The sequence below is a fragment of the Acomys minous genome (assembly GCF_964271855.1).
Source record: "Acomys minous genome assembly, chromosome: 17".
NCBI lineage: Eukaryota > Metazoa > Chordata > Mammalia > Rodentia > Muridae > Acomys > Acomys minous.
This window is the reverse complement of record NC_140500.1, coordinates 10,407,495-10,424,089: the sequence shown is the minus strand read 5'-3', so window position 1 is coordinate 10,424,089 and position 16,595 is coordinate 10,407,495. Positions and strand designations below refer to the sequence as shown.

Genomic DNA, 16,595 nt, shown 5'->3' with positions numbered 1-16,595 from the left:
GGGTTAACTAACTCATTATGAACATTTCTAGTTCAATCCATTTGTCCACAAATTTCGGGAATTCCTTGTTTTTAATAGCTAAGTAGTATTCCATAGTGTAAATGCACCACAGTTTCTTTATCCATTCTTCTACTGAGGGACACTTAGGCTGTTTCCAGGTTCTGGCTATTATGAATAAGGCTGCTATGAACATGGTTGAGCAAATGTTCTTGTTGTGTGCTGGAGCATCTTCTGGGTATATTCCAAGGAGTGGAATACCTGGGTCTTGAGGAAGCCCTATTCCCAATTTTCTTATATAGTGCCAGATAGATTTCCAAAGTGGCTGTACTAGTTTGCGTTCCCACCAGCAATGAAGGAGTGTTCCTCTCTCTCCACATCCTCGCCAGCATGTAGTGTCACTTGAATTTTTGATCTTTGCCTGTAGAAGTCACATACATCATCATGGCTCTTTCTTACCAAAGTAAATAGAAAATTTGATGTCAACAAAAGGAAGTAGATGTTAGCCATAAAGTACAGGGTAATCATGCTGCCATCCACAGACCCAAAGAAGCCAAGTATTGAGGGCCCAAGGGAGAATGTCAAATATCACTCAGAAAGGGAAATAAAATAGAAATTTGAAGTAAATGGAGGGAAGAATCCATTTTCAAAAAGGAAAAATAACAGCATTTCTAACAGGCGCTAGTTTCAATTTATCAATTATATAGCTTGATAGAATAAGTTCATGGAGTATAAAAATAATCACCAAGTGTGTTGATTGCATATTCTGTACAGTGTGAAGAATGCTACAATAGAAAAATAAAAGAATATGGAAGAGCAGATATCACTTCATATTACTGATTTATTTTCCTTTGAGTCTACATCCTTATTCATATGTACATGGGAACTCTGCCTCATATAATGGTGTTTTGATTTTTAAGTATCCCCATAGTAATTTCCACATCTCTGGGCTAATTAACATTTTATAAAATGTGCAGATGTCCCATATTTTCAAACCTAAATAATTTACGACCTTGAGCAGAAACCTTACCAGAAGAGACTTAGAGATGATTTCAATATGCTTTAAAGATTTTATTTGTCTAGCTGTGAAATACTCACAGTGAGCCTAAGAACTATACAAAAATGTCATAATTTTATTGACAGGTAGTAATAAGGACTTTTATCTCTAAGTCTTCAGTCTCCCGCCTCTGTAGCCTTGACTTTGTACATCACTGTCCCACAATCACCGATAACTCCAAGTAACCATGGTGACATCTAGCACATGGATTGCTCCGTGAAAGAGCACATGCTTGATATAAAATTTGTGTTTATTAGTAAAATAAATTTATCTTGCAGCTATATACAAAGTGATGAAAACAAATCTTTTTGGTGGCTTACACATTTAAAAATTATGAGGGACTTTTTCCTTTTCCTATGGAATAATATCTTGTTATGATACATTATATTTCAAATTTATAGTGTGCCTTTTTTCTTTGAGAATTTAAAATACTTCAAATAATTCGGACCTTGCCTGATTCCCCTGGAATTGCAGAGTATGACTGATAACTGCCTTTAGAATCCCTAATAGCTAAATTACAATTATTATGCAAAGTCCTACAATAGACAGTTATATGGATTGTTAAATGACTTTGCCTTTTTTGCAAACTATAATCATTTTCCTTTATTAGCTGAAGGATTTTATAATTTAAGGAAGATGAGAAACCTATAAGTCACGCTTTCAAATAAGGAACAAGGATATTGCAAACATTAAATTCTCCCATAAAAATGTTAAGGCATCATTAAACTAGGTTCAGATTAATACAATTCAGTCAACTCTGGATAGATATCTCCCATAATCAGCTGAAACAAAACCTAGTGATCTAAGATGTAAAATATTTTACTACAGCCAATTTATAAACCTATAAAACACCCAGGTATCATTCAACCTCTTTATTAATAGCGCATGCCTTGTATTAAATCAAAACCATTTTAAGGACCCCTCCCCTTTGGTGATGCCTTCCTCAACTGTTGGCCCTCATTATGGGTTATGTCACTGAAGCTCGTCCACAGTGAGTGACAGCATCCCCCTTTTCACTAGAAGCATCTCAGGCTATTCCAGGCCCAGTGACAGAGCTTAACATCCTTTGAGATTTATAGACATATTTTCCTCCCACATCTTATAACACTTCATGGGCTAATGTTGATGTATTTGTTTTTCTGTGCATAGAGGCTTTTTTTTTCTCACTTTGAAAACTTGCAGCTTGTTATTTTTAAAGTTTTTCAAGTTGATTTACTGGTGAACTATTGTCCCAAGGAAATGGTACCAGAATATCTTCAAGCTGTACAGAATATTGCCTCTGCTGGAGACTTTCTTATTTACTCTGTTTTTTCCCTGTAAGGAAACCAAAAATTTCATATTGACTGGGTTGAAGAAGATTTAATAAATTATCTCTCATCATTAGGCTACTGTCAGAGAACAAATTGAATATAATGCCAACTTGTGTCACAAAAATTAGGAGCAAATCCAGTCGCAGTTACTAATCTCTGCCCCACATGAAGTCAGCTGACAGCCCAAATGTTGGCACTCTCAAACACTAAATTGACTCATATGACTATTAAGTGGATTGTCACAGATTACATAGGACATTTCAGACCGGTGCCACTGTTGACCAGAAGTCCCAAAGGAAGCATCCAAAATAAATAGAAAATAAAGGTCTATCTCCTCTAACATGTTATATTTTCACTTGATCCCATTAACTGAGAATCCACAACACATACTCATTTAAAAAAACTCCAAGGGTAAAAGCGAACTGGAACATATTAATTCTGCAACCAGGAAAAATAAAACAGGTAGGTGCCAAAGGTTTAAAGCTGTCTCATTTTACAAAGACAAATTAACATAACACATAATTATAATTCTAAGAAATAATCAACCATTATTTCTAAAGAAACATCATGAGAGAACATTTTGAAACTATAAGACCTTGCTTTTTAACACAACATTGCAGAGACTATTTATAACAAGATGTATCATCTGGAATTATTTTACTAAAATATCAGAATCTAACCAGTAAAAAATTAAATACTTTTGAATATATATATTAAATTTAAATTTTCATCTTTTTGTTTTGTTTTTAAATATACATTATGTATATAATGTTTTGAGAGTTTTATTTGCTTTTATTTTATGTGTATATGAGGATTGTTTGCCTGAACATGCTTGTGCAATGTCCACAGAGGCCAGAGAAGGGTGCCAAAACCCATAGGAATAGAGTCAGAGACAGTTGTGGCTGCAAAGTGGGTGCTATGAATTAAACCCAGGCCCTCTGCAAGAGCATCCAGTGCTCTTAACTCCTAAGCCATCTCTATGGACCCAGAAGCTATACTCTTAAAATAGAGAAACTTTACTTTGATTGATCATAAATAAAGTATATTGATTAAACATTAATAATTTGAAAATGTTTAAACAAACATTTTCACATATTTCAAAAATATTACTTTATGGCAAAAATCATCCTAAGTTGTTTCATTCAGCTATAAAAAGGATTTTAAATAATGAGGAGAAAAATCTCTAAAACTGAGACACCGGATGCTTAAGAGATGGGTCAACACAAAAGAATGGTTCCTGATACAGCAGAGAGAGTTCAATTCCTAGCACCCATGTTCAATAACATGAAACCACTTGCAACTCCACCTCCAAGAATCGTACTCTCTATTAAAGTCTCCACAGGACACACACACACACACACATACACACACACACACACACACACACACACACACATGCATGCACGCACGCACGCACGCGCGCACACACACACACACACACACACACACACACACAGAATTATATAGTGTCAATATACTGTTCATGTGTGGAAGCACAGTCAATATCAAATATATAAGATCAATGACGAGACATAAAATATCAATAAAATTCCAGGAGTAAGTACAGACAAGTCCATCAGTGACTTTTCTAAGAGAAATCGCACAAAGGTAACATATTTCCCGTTCATGTAGCAGCCTCTTCTTCTAGCTAACAGGAAGCCTTCACTTTAAGTTATCATACATACCAACCATGGGTCATTTGTGTCATTTCCTTCTACACAGACAGAACATGGCATTTGCGAGCAGAAAGAAATTATGCAATTGGCAAGAATTTCATACAGCACACATCATGTTCTACCTTACAAAGTAGAAGGTTAGCATGAAGCACACTGGGTTCTAGGCAGTAAATTTTTGACCCTGGATCATATATCTCTTAAGAGCTAAGACTGGAGGATAAAAAGAGATGGTCCTAATGTCTAAGGAACCAGGATGTGGCCAGATCTCTCAGAGATCCTTGCTTCTCACGTGGATAACCACCTGAGTGCAAGCCCCAATGATAAGTCACTATACAACCAGACGAACCCATGCAGAAGAGTGAAAGCAGACTCTGGGTTATCACTTTGCACAAAACTAAGGCCAAAGAGCTCAAAATTGAAACCTGAAACACTGAGATGCTGGAAGTAGACTTAGGTAATACCCTACACCATTTCCCAGGAAGTAAGGCCATCAATTGGGAAGTGGCACTTAAACTAAAAAACTTCTGCACAGCTAAAGACATAGTCAGAGAAGAGACTCATAGAGTGGAGAAAATCTTTTCCAGCTATACGTCTAATAGGAGATTAATATCCAAAATATTTTTAAATAGTCAATCAAATAAAAGACCCAGTTCAAAAAACCAAGCTATGGGTCTAAGTAGAGAATTCTAAAAAGAAATAGAAATGGCTAGACATATCTCATGGAACATTTACCATTGTTAGCGATTAGAGAAATGAAATCAAAACAACTCTGAAACTGCATCTCACCCCATTTAGAACAGGGCAAGGATCAAACACACACACAAACAAACAAAGAACCTACCACACATGCAGGGGACATGATTCAGGAAGAACTGCCTTTCTCTCTTCACGATTGGGAGAACCGCAACTGGTATGCCCAATCTGAAGCTCGGTGTGGAGAATTCTCCAAAAGCAAATGTTAAATCTACCAATATCTAAGCTGCACTATTTCTTGGCATTGGGCCTACTGACTTACTACTCACCAGATACTTGCTCAGACATGTTTATTGCTTCTCTCTCTCTGTGTTCATAGTACCTAAGACATTGGAACAACGTAAATGTCCTTTAGCTGATGGATGCATAATGAAAATGTATTTCATATTCATAATGGGATATTATGGATATGTAAGGAAAAACAAGACTGTGACATTTACAGGTAAATACATTTAACTATAAAATACAGTGAATGATGTAAATAAGTCAGATTTTAAGAAACAGTAATGTACATTATCTCAAGGGACTTTTTCTAATATGCTAAATCTTGGATTATCTTGGATAAAAGAGTTCCAAGCTATTGATATTTTTCTCTGTAACCTGACAGTCTGGGCCACCTTTGCCCCACTCCAGATTATCACCCTCTACTTAAAACATTCTTCTAGAATGGTCCCTAAGCACCTCTTCTCACTTAGTAACTAAGTGTGAGAATGCCATACCTTTAATCCAAGCTTTTATTTTCCTGATATCCAACCATAATTATCAACATTTTATCAGGCGTTAGGAAAACAGCTTCAGAGCAGAAAATAATAGGTGGATAAGTGCAGTAAGGGACTTGCTGTTGAGAACTTCTACTTCAAGTATAGTTTAGAAGGTCACTGTTGTCTTTGAAATGAAACAATAGCTTGTGGGATTTAATAAGGTTTTCATCTAGCCCAAAAATATATCCTTCCCAGTAGCAAATCCTTCAAAGTTGTAAATTTACCAACTGTGCTGGTTAGTTCGTGTCAATCTGGCACAAATCCAGAGATATCTAGAAAACCCCTATTGCGAAATTGCCTCCATACTATTGGCCTGGTTGCTAATTGGTGTAGGAGGGCCCAAACCACTCTCAGAAGTAGAATCCCTCAGCATGTGTGTATAAGAAAGGTGGCTGAGCAAGCCACGGGGAGCAAGCAGGTAAGCAGCATTCATCTGTGGCCTCTGTTTCAACTCCTGCCCTGGCTTCTCTTCATCATAGGTTGTAACCTCTAAGACAAAATAAACCCTTTCCTACTGACATTGCCTTTGGCCATTATTTTTATCACAGCCATAGAAACCAAACTGAATATGTTTTATTTCCCCTAAATAAACTAGACAACTTTTGGTTTATAAATGATCTTAATGATATCCACGAAGTTTTCTGTGAGCAGTGTCCTCAGCGACCGCAGAGGCTTATCTTCCTTTACAACGTGTCTGGGTTCAGAAACACCTGGGAGACACACACTGTGCACGTCTGTGAGGTGTTTTCCCAGGAGGCCTCGCTGAATAGGAAAGACCCATTGTGAATGGCTTGTGTACCGGGTTCGAAACAAATAAAGATGAAAAAGTCTGGTAAGCATCAGTGTTCACCTCTCTCAGCTACTTGATTGGTGATGCAGTATGACTGCATCACACCCCTGCTATCAGGACCACCCTGAATGACAGACAGTATCACTTCAAACTGAAAGCCAGCAAGAAAAAAAATTCCTCCATTACCTTGAATTTGTCATATATATTTCATATATTTTACCAATGTAAAAACAGAAACTAATTCACACAACACACCAGTTTTTATTATCTCATCAACTACAAAATATTTATTCATGGACAGGTAATATAACATATCCAACCATAAATCATGTCTTAAGTAAAAAACTTTTAAATATGGTGAAATTGATAACTTGTGCCCTACAATTCACTGGCTGTATGGATATGTTTGTTTTACTCAAAACAATGACAGAATATACAAGTGAGCCATACACTTTAAAATAGTACTTTAATAAAACATCATGTGCAAGGTTTTCTCTGCAAAGCATAGGGGACAGCTACCCACTGATACACTCTGGACGGAGTGCTTGCTTGTGCAAGAAGTAAAAATTTATGTGGGAAACAATGTAAACCAAACACAACCAAAAAGATAAAATATGTATTTTAAAGTGAGCCATGACTAATTTTCACTCATCTCATATATAAAAAAAATCTGTCTTTTAATTATATAAATCATACATTTAATTGTCATTTAAGTGTTTGAAACTCTCTGATGTACAAAGTGCCCTGGATTACATGTCTACTAAACAGATTTCCTTCTCTTTCCAAACACATTATTGATCAGTTTGGCCACTGATTTAGACCCACTGGGTCTCCTCTTCTCCTTGTGTTTGAAGATCATCAGAATGTCTTTGATGAGTCTGAGAAACGTCACCTCGACCTCCAGGGACTGCTCTGCTGCAGACAGCTCACAGAATTGGCAGCGGAAATCTATTGCTAGCTCTTGCCCTTCTTCCCAGCCAACCTCTCGCACGTGGCAGAGGTCTTGCTTGTTGCCAACTAAAACCACAGCTGGTTCCACCACCCTGAAACACAGTGGGTAACTTTGTCAAGACGGGTTCAGCAACCCTTTTTTTTTTTTAAGGGCAAGTATATAAGCAAAGGACAGAGTTCAAATTAGGTCCCAGAAGGTGTTATGTCTACGGTCATAGCCATATGTGTGCTTAGAGACACATATCCACACAGCTACAAAGCCATTTTCCACAGAGTGAAATAAATAACACAAACAAGGATCTCAAAGATCAGTGTTTGGAGCAGCCTGGAAGTGTTCTTTATTTGGGGATAAGTATAGCAACCAGGGATGGCTGTAACCTTCCCCACTTTGTCTCTTTATGTGGGAAGCTAAATAGGAAAATAGTCCCCATCACAGAACGGCAAGGTTCTACCTCAATCGAGGCCCAGAAACCTGGAGACAAATGACACAGACTGGCCATTCGGAACCCTGAGCTAACTAAAATCCATCATTCCTTAATTTTTTTTCTACTAGGTACTGTGTCACACTATACAAAAGTGACTAATTAGTTGTCATTTAAAGAACTATAATGAAGACACGTAACAAACCACAGTAATAAGATTGACATCTTTAAGCTCCACACAATTACACCATCATCTTAGACATCATGAGCAACCCTGATAAAAACCTATAGATCCGCTCATGTCAGCGTTTGAACGAAAATGAACACTTTAAATGAGAGATGCTCAAGCAATAGAAAGAGAGGAAATTAAACAACAACTCTCTAAATATAGCTGTCCTCCTTCTGTGTTTGTGTGCCAAGGCAGTGTACAGAAAGGCGTTGACCACGTTTTTTATCTTAGCGGTAAAAGTGGGGGAAAAGTATATCCCCACCCTTAACATTTGTAGATGGTTGACCCTTCAGTCTACTTTCGCTGTGACATCCTGGGTAACCCAGTGATGAGAAGCTGGATGACACAGGAAACCAAATGTAATAACTCTGGATTTGTTTAGGATCCTTAACATTTTCATAGGATAAAAAGAAAGGTGGAAGCCTGAAGCGTCTGCTGTACAGGGGAGCATTATTTTGCTAGTGAGTGTCATGTTAACAGTAGAACCTGTCTTGTAAAATAGCCATTTGCTCGGGGCAAGTAACTGTTTATGTCAGACAGGGTATAAAGTATTCTCATCCAAGTCCTTTTACTACGTATGTAACTCCTGTGGAAATGCGAAGGGGAATTGTTCAGGGCTGTTAAATTTTGTAATTGGAAGTCTGTATTAAATTCTTCCTAATGATTCGCACAGCAAGAAGATGATTTACTAAAGAGGGAAGGAGACAGGAATGAAATGCCTTACCTTTTACAGGGAGTAGTCGGTGGCTCCCGAATTCTGTAAATCAGGCCCTTTGCAAAAGCAAAGGAAGGCCTGTCGCTGATGTCATATACTATCACAAACCCATCTGCCCAGTGCAGCTCACCCGTCAGGGAGAATTTTGCTCTCTGTGGCTGGAAATGAACCAAGTGAATTGAAGTTATCCCACAGCAGAGTTCTAAGCCTCAATTAATAGTTACCCATTTCAATAAGGCTAAAGAACAATAATTTCTAAAGTGTGATTTCATTGTTCCTCTGTTTTACTCACATCATTTGTTTCTTAAACATATATATGTGTGTATGTGTTTGTGTATGTGTGTGTGTGTATTTCAATCACTTTACAATTTTTCTGTAAGAAAACATTTATTTTTAAAGAATTTCATATGATGCCTTTTAAAGTAATATTCACAAATTTGTCTCGAAAATGATATTAATTAGTGAAGTCTCTGTCTCTGTCTCTTTCTGTCTCTGTCTCTGTCTCTTCCTCTCTCCCTCTCTCCCTCTCTCCCTCTTTCTCTCTCCCTCTCTGTCTCTCTTTCCCTCTCTGTCTCTCTCAATCTCTCTCTGTCTCTTTCTGTCTCTGTCTCTCTGTCTCTGTCTCTCTCTGTCTCTGTCTTTCTCTGTCTCTCTCTCTCTCTCTGTCTCTGTCTCTCTCTGTCTGTCTGTCTCTCTCTCTCTCACTCTGTGTGTGTGTGTGTGTGTGTGTGTGTGTGTGTGTGTGTTTCTGTGTCTGTGTGTCTGTGTGGTCTGTGTGTATGCATATTTGGATGTGGGTATGCATGTTCCTGTGTGAGTATCCGCACATGCTTGTCAGGGCAAGCACTTAGAGGCCTCAGAACAGCCTCAGAGGCTGGTCTTCCCTTTCCATCCTGAGCTTTTGTTATGGACAACAGGCCGGATGGCACATAAACTTCCTGTCTCCTCCCATCAAACCTAGGAGTGCTGAAAGTATACAGTGCCTACCTCTTCATGGATTCTAGGATTCCAAACTCAAGTGCTAATGATAGCATGGCAAGTACTTTAACCACTGAGCCGTCTCCCCAGTCTAGTATGTCTATTTATTTTAATGGTAGAATCAAACACAAGAAAGTGAAAGCTTCACAAAGTTTATGTAAAAATGTTTATATGATAATTTAGGACAAAAAACTAAAACAAATCAATAAAAAACATTTTTTGAAATCTTAGAAAACTGACTATTCTCATTTCTCTAATCCAATTTTGATATTTTAATATATTGACTAATTTTTTATTCAAATTTTATCTTACTTATGCTCTATTGAAAATTCCTTAGAGAAAAACAGAATTTAGTGAGAACTGACAAGTCATTCGGCCTTAATTTCTGACAGCTACACTAGGAATACATATAAGCACAATCCAATGCTGCTATTTTAAAGATTCCTGTTAAAGGGCCAGAAAGACAGAGGGCTCGATGGCTAGGAGCATTTATTGATCATGCAGAGGATGCAGGCTCAGATCCTAACCTGCAGGATGCTCACAATAATATGTAATTCCAGTTTCAGGTTAATGCATGGCTTCTCCTTGCCTCTGTGGGCGCTTGATGCCATGGTGCACACACAGCACACACAAGCAACATACTCATATACATAAAATAAAATCTTAATGATTTTTGTTAAGACTCTTTTCAGGGTTCACATTTGCTGTTCATTACAGACATTAAAGATTTTTTTGCCATGCTAACTTTTAGTGGAAATGAATACAGAATCCTGATAATAAATTTTACACTAAAAGAAATGTGGACATTTTAGCAATTAAAGTTGAGAAGAAACTTTATTTCGGTGTTGAGATTTTATAACCACTCGTATTCAAACCATGCTTGAAAATAAAATAAAATAAAAAAAGGGGTGTTTTGTTTGACTTACTTGAGAACATGAGTCATATATTTCCAGATTCAATTGTTTCCCTTCCAAACACAGGTGCTTATTATAGATAGATTCTGCAAAAATATATGTACTGGTTGTCAGTATGGAAATTCAGAATAAATACTCATTTGTAACCAATGTTGATCTGCCAAACTGAACAAGTCATATTCTATGGCTACTTCTACTGAAGATACATTATTGTAGGGGGGGGTGGCCTGGAACCCCCTTCCTAGAGGCCAAAAAAGACAATGGATCCCTTGGAACTCGATTCCTGATAGTTTTGACCTGTCATGTGGGTCTTTTGGTCATTGAACCAAACCTGAGTCTTCTGGAAGACATGCGTTTAACTGCTGAGCCATCTCTCTAGCCCTACAGTTGTCATTGTTAATGACATAGCGGAGCATCTTTGCTCAGGGCTGGTGAGGAAACCATTCATATCTTGTATTAACCCCTGCACTTAGTTGTGTCTACTCATTTGCATACCTTCATATGATGTAATATGGATTCTCCTACCAAGGCTGTTTATGCCCTCTTAACATTAAAATGTCCTCTCATCTATGGACAAGCATATCGACAGTAATTCTGTGTCCTCTTCCATGATTTCTTTTACTATTTATTACATTTATTGATTGATGAGTGTGAGTGTGTGTGTGTGTGTGTGTGTGTGTGTGTAAGGCAAATGTACATCAGAAGACAAGTTATTTCCACAGTGTGCATTTTTGGGAGGAACTCAGGTTTGGCCTAAAGTACTATAGACACTGAGCCATCTTACATTTCAGTTTCCAGTACCGACCTCTTATAAACATGTAAACGTGGTTCTGTGTTCCATACGTTTAGACTCACCCTTGATCGTGTATGCCTTGCTAAGTGTTCTACAGTACTCTGTCAATGACACAGTCTCAAATATTAGTGTTTCCTGAAACTCGTACTCATTATTGCCTCACACTCTACCTTTGGATCCAGTTTCTATTCACTGCCTTGCGCTATTTTTTAGGTTCCTGAATCCTGAGTAGTATGTAATAATGGGTCACGAACAGTTCGTCATGTATTTGTAGTGCAGACTTCCTCTACAATTTCAGGAAAACTATTTACTGTTGGATGTAATCATCTCTAAGTATCTGATAGACACATTAACCCGATTATGTGAAAAACTAAACTTTTGTATCCCCTGCAGAAGTCTGCCTGATGCAGCGCAATATGCGGAGCAGTATATGTTATATTCTGATATAAAACCTGAAGATCCCTTATGACTTGATTTCTCTCTTCCCCGTATAACTCATACACATAAAATATCATTTTACCCCATACGCAAACTACAGTTTAATTAGTCTACATGCCGGTAACTCTATTAGTAGGTAGAGTTTCCCAGGTACCATTCTTTCTGCTTAGATTTCCATAAAAACTCATCGTTCATCTGCTATCACCAACTCGCTTAGCATCTGTAGAAGAATCAGAAGGCACAGACAAACGTGAGCCATGTATTTGCATCCATTGCACCAACCAACCCTTGCTTCTCTTGGATTAAGAGACCTTTAACATTCCTGAGAATGCTCCTCTCTCTCTCTCTCTCTCTCTCTCTCTCTCTCTCTCTCTCTCTCTCTCTCTCTCTGTGTGTGTGTGTGTGTGTGTGTGTGTGTGTGTGTGTGTGCGTGCGCGCGTGTGCACTCGTCCCTTCAATAGTCTCAGCAGCCTTCAGAGCAATGACTATCTTTCACCCCGCCCCGTATCTACTATCTTGAGCATTACTCTGCTTTGTCAACACCCTCCCTCCCCTCCCCATGTCCAACCTTTGACATCCATTCTTTCCTCCACCTGGAATATAATTCCTCTCCAGAATGTCTCTGTTTGACCGACACTTCCTTGAGAAGGTTTATCCTCTCTTTTCTTTTGTTTTAACTTTTGTTTTAAAACAATTTTTGTCTACATTACCAGGCTGGTCTGGGGATTGGGTGAGTCCTTTTGGCTCTGCTCCCCAAGAATAGGGGCTGCAAACCTCCACCTCTACATTTGCATCTTTTAAAAAATATGCATACCACAATAATGCTTTTTCTGGTTTGTTTTATTTATTTTATAGCATTTATTGACATATGACATAATTTTGGCTTGGATTCAAAAATCCCTTCATTCACATTAATAATTTTTTGAGAAATTGAATACTTCTCCTTTTAGGTTCTAACAAAGCCTATTGATGTATAGAATTATACAATTATCCAGTTATCCAATGAGCATTCTTTGACTTAACAAATTATTTCTGTAGCTGTTCTTCCAGCCCTACAAATTAACACAGTAACACAAAATCGTGACTCACATTGACAATAACCCATAAGAGGTAATGGAGGGGGGCTAGAGAGATGGCTCAATGGCTCAGAGTGCTTGGTTCTCTTGCAAAAGACCCAGGTTGGGCTCTCAGCATCCACAGCTTGCACCTGTCTGTAACTCCAGTTCTTAGGAATCTAATGACCTCTTCTGACCATCCTGGGCACCTGTGCACACATGCTGCACATGCAGGCACTCAGGGACACATATTCATATAAAGTAAAAATCAATAAGTCTCTATTTTACAAAAGAAGCATATATTTGAGGAACAAATGTTTCCTCTGAGGATGAAGACTGACTTTTAAAATCCTCCCAGGGATACCATTTGTCATAGTTTCCTCAAACAGCAAATTTTTGTTTACAGAGGATTTTTTTCTGTAAACTTTGCACATTCACTATTTGCCCTGAATCATAAACTCTCCCAGACAGTTTAAAGCCCTTCCTCTCAAATCTCACATCATTGTCAAGGGTCGTCATCTCTAACTCTTCTGGGGTGTTTTAATTTTCCCTTCTATCCTTCCTTGACAAGATGGAGTTGCTTCTGGTAGCTTGTTTCCATAGAGTTGGTGAACTTGAGTCGCATGTTTATCTTTGTAACAGGTCCTAGGGTCTTATATTATGCATGGAGATGTCACAGCTGAGAACGTGTAAACATTTCATTTGTTTAAATAACTGCATTGTAGAAAAGATTAAGGTGAAGGTTTCATTGTTTGTCGGTCCTGCTTTGGAGACTGCATTATCTTATTTGTGTTTAGTTTCTTTTCTGCTCTGGGAAAACTTTCTCATGCAGGCATCTTGGGTTGCATGTTATGTTGACCCCTGTGCCTGAGACTTTTGCTTCTCAAAATGAAAAACTACACATTTCTTGTTTTCTGTGGTTTTCTTTCTGTAAGCAGTTTTCAAACACTTGTCTTAAAATGTTCACAATGTCAAGTGCAGGGAAATACTATACTGTACACACAGAGAAAGCCATGTGATATGAATCTTTAAAATCATTTCAGCAATATGCTGATAAAACCCTCTCATGAACAGTGTTTTCTTTGATTCTCATAGAAAAACAATTATTGACTTTTTGACACTAACTAAGCAATATTGAACAAAAATGAGTCACTTTCCTTTCAGAATTCTGCTATTATTGATTTGAGAAATGAAAAGGAAAAGCATTTATTCTCATTTCTCTGATTAGAAAAAAGAACAAAATTCTTTATTTTGCTCAATTTCTGAACAAAAACTATATTTAAAGCCATAACAAAATTCCTCACTTTTGTGGTGTGGTATTTTTTGTATTCTATGCCAATTAAGATAAATAAATAGTAACTGTGTTAGACTTAGTAAAATGAATTTAGGATTTTACTATGGTACCTTGTCATCTGTTGTAGAATTTCTCTGAAATTTATATAAACAGACTAGATAACAGTATGATATTTAATTCTGTTTTATTATACAATTTTAGAGTTTCACTTTATATTTGTTTGAGCTGTGAATATTAATATGTCCTTATCTTTTAAAACAAATGTTAATTATCAAAACCTTTTTGCACTTTACAAAAAAATGTATCCCTGTGGTTTGTAGTATTTTAAAAGAGGACCACACTTCACTGTTCTCAAGTTTTAGACTTTAGAAACCCCTCACTTTCAAATTCAATGTTGTTATACTGGGTAATTTTGATAACAAAAATATTCAATTAAAATTCAAAAATCAGTTTAAATTATTCCAATTTTGCTATTGAGAACCTTTGTATTAAAACATTTTAATGAATATAAAAACAACATATTCTGCTAAACTGTTTCTTTGCCCTTAATTAGCTTTAAAATATGATGCTGAAATGTTAAGATGAATAGAATTGAATAGCAGCAACTTACCAAAATTAGAAGCATATTCCCCAATGAACCGCTTGGTTAGAAACCTCACTGTAAGAGCTGTTAAATGAATAAACAAGATTTAATGTTTGTTGTATTTCAGAATACTGATAATTCAGTTGGGTACATAATCTTGATCTTGACTTAATAATCAGCAAGCCTTAGATAAGAGCTTACACCTTAATGAATTCTAGTCTAAAATTTAAGGGGATAAAACCATAATTCTGTAGATAGATGTATGTGATCTTACATGCTACACAGGTAAATTGTAATGAAATTCCTTAACAAATACAAACATGTATACCTTACCTTCTAAAGTACACTATATATATATATTCCTCATTATATTTGAAAATCAAAGGTCTTCCAACACTTATTTTCCCTATTAACTAAGTCTGATTCTAAGATTTTATGTGTAGGAGGGATGGAGGCAGGTCCAGCATGTGCAGCTGTTACTGTATATAGCAAGTTGGTACCATGGGGAACAGGGGAAGACTGCAGTAGCTTGTTTTCTTGCAAAGCACTGAGTCTGCTAGTTATTTAGCTCTCGTGTTCTAGGCTGAGGTTCATTGGTGAAAATCTTCCTGCCATTAGATTGTAGAGCAGAATAAAATAAAGCAAAGCAGTACAGAATAGTAACTTGCATAGTTAGGGCCTTTTGTGCTAGGCTCCAGAAAGTAGACAAAGCAGTGTTTCTACAAAGTCATGGCCCATTAGTAGAACTGCCCATAAACTCTATGCTCCATTCAGCACTGCCCACTCTACCTTTACAATGGAAGATTCTTTTTAAAATAATTAATCACTGGTGGGCTTGCAGGCAAGTGTACTGGGGTAAGAACATTTGGAAAAGAAATAAAAAGTTCTCTTGTTAGTCTATAGAATTTTAAACATCAGAAGATTCATAGTTCAAGCAATTGTTTTACCTCACCTCCTTAAACAGTTCATAAATAAACAATAACTTACTTGGACAGTTGAAAATTCACAAATTCATATACAAATTATCTTACAGAGCAATTTGTTATTACTGGTAGTCGTTATGTAATACATGGCTATTATTTAACACTTTCATTTGTATCTACTCATCTCTCTAATCATGCTAGAGAAAACAACACCACTCACCTGATTTTCCTGTACCTTTGCTACCCAAGACAGCAAGCTTGACATCACCCATCTTGAGTAACTGGTGCAGTTTTGGAGCCCCGCAGACTAAAGATGAGCATATGTTGTTGGCTTTTTGAATTTGCCTTTTATGGCTGTTCTTATTTTATCAAGGGCAACTGCACCATATATTCCTACCATCTAATAATAACTTGAAAAATTATTGCTTTTGGTACATTTCAACTGATAGTCTGAAGGAGTGGCCTACTATTTAGACACTGAGATTTATGCAACCCACAGTTATGTATTTTTAACAGAGGCCTCATTCATAATCCTCCAGAGAATCAAGAAAAATGTTCTATTTTTATTTGTACAAGTTCTAGAGGATGTGTAAATATGCCTATAAATTTAGCCTGATTGGGTCACTTTTACTTTTGATTTACTTCATTGGAGGATTTCATATATGTACCCAAGATGTTTTCATCAAAGTCACCCCAACTCACTCCCAGCCAGCTCTTCCCAGATGACCCCCACCACATCACCTTTCTTGCTTCATGGACTTTTAAAAGTGACCAATTTGTATTTCCAGTGTGTGCATGGGTGTGTGGCCATAAATTGGAACACGGACAACTTATGTAGACTCCTTCTCCTGCAGTCAATAGTTGCCAATAACTTTCAGCTATGGATGGGGATACATAATCCCTCCCCTTCCCTCATCCATGATGGAATTTTGAATGACTTCATCTTGTATATTCAG

At 37.1% G+C, this 16,595-nt stretch overlaps 1 protein-coding gene across 1 annotated transcript; it reads right to left on the bottom strand.

Moving 5' to 3' along the window:
* Positions 1-6,372: 6,372 nt before the first annotated feature.
* On the bottom strand, positions 6,373-15,994 carry RERGL (RERG like). Its single transcript, XM_084765927.1, has 5 exons — positions 15,860-15,994; positions 14,744-14,800; positions 10,566-10,639; positions 8,671-8,819; positions 6,373-7,387 (listed from the first exon to the last, which is right to left on the bottom strand). The coding sequence occupies exons 1-5, from the start codon at positions 15,909-15,911 to the stop codon at positions 7,105-7,107; spliced, it is 615 nt and encodes a 204-aa protein (XP_084622053.1). The 5' UTR covers positions 15,912-15,994; the 3' UTR covers positions 6,373-7,104.
* Between the last annotated feature and the right edge of the window lie 601 nt (positions 15,995-16,595).

What these genes read in the sequence shown, in the direction of transcription:
- RERGL (XM_084765927.1), bottom strand. Translation starts at nt 15,911, where the DNA reads ATGGGTGATGTCAAGCTTGCTGTCTTGGGTAGCAAAGGTACAGGAAAA. An exon ending in TATATGACTCATGTTCTCAA is followed by an intron (nt 8,820 to 10,565) that starts GTAAGTCAAACA and finishes GTTCATTTCCAG; the next exon opens with CCACAGAGAGCAAAATTCTC. An exon ending in CCGACTACTCCCTGTAAAAG is followed by an intron (nt 7,388 to 8,670) that starts GTAAGGCATTTC and finishes ACTGTGTTTCAG; the next exon opens with GGTGGTGGAACCAGCTGTGG.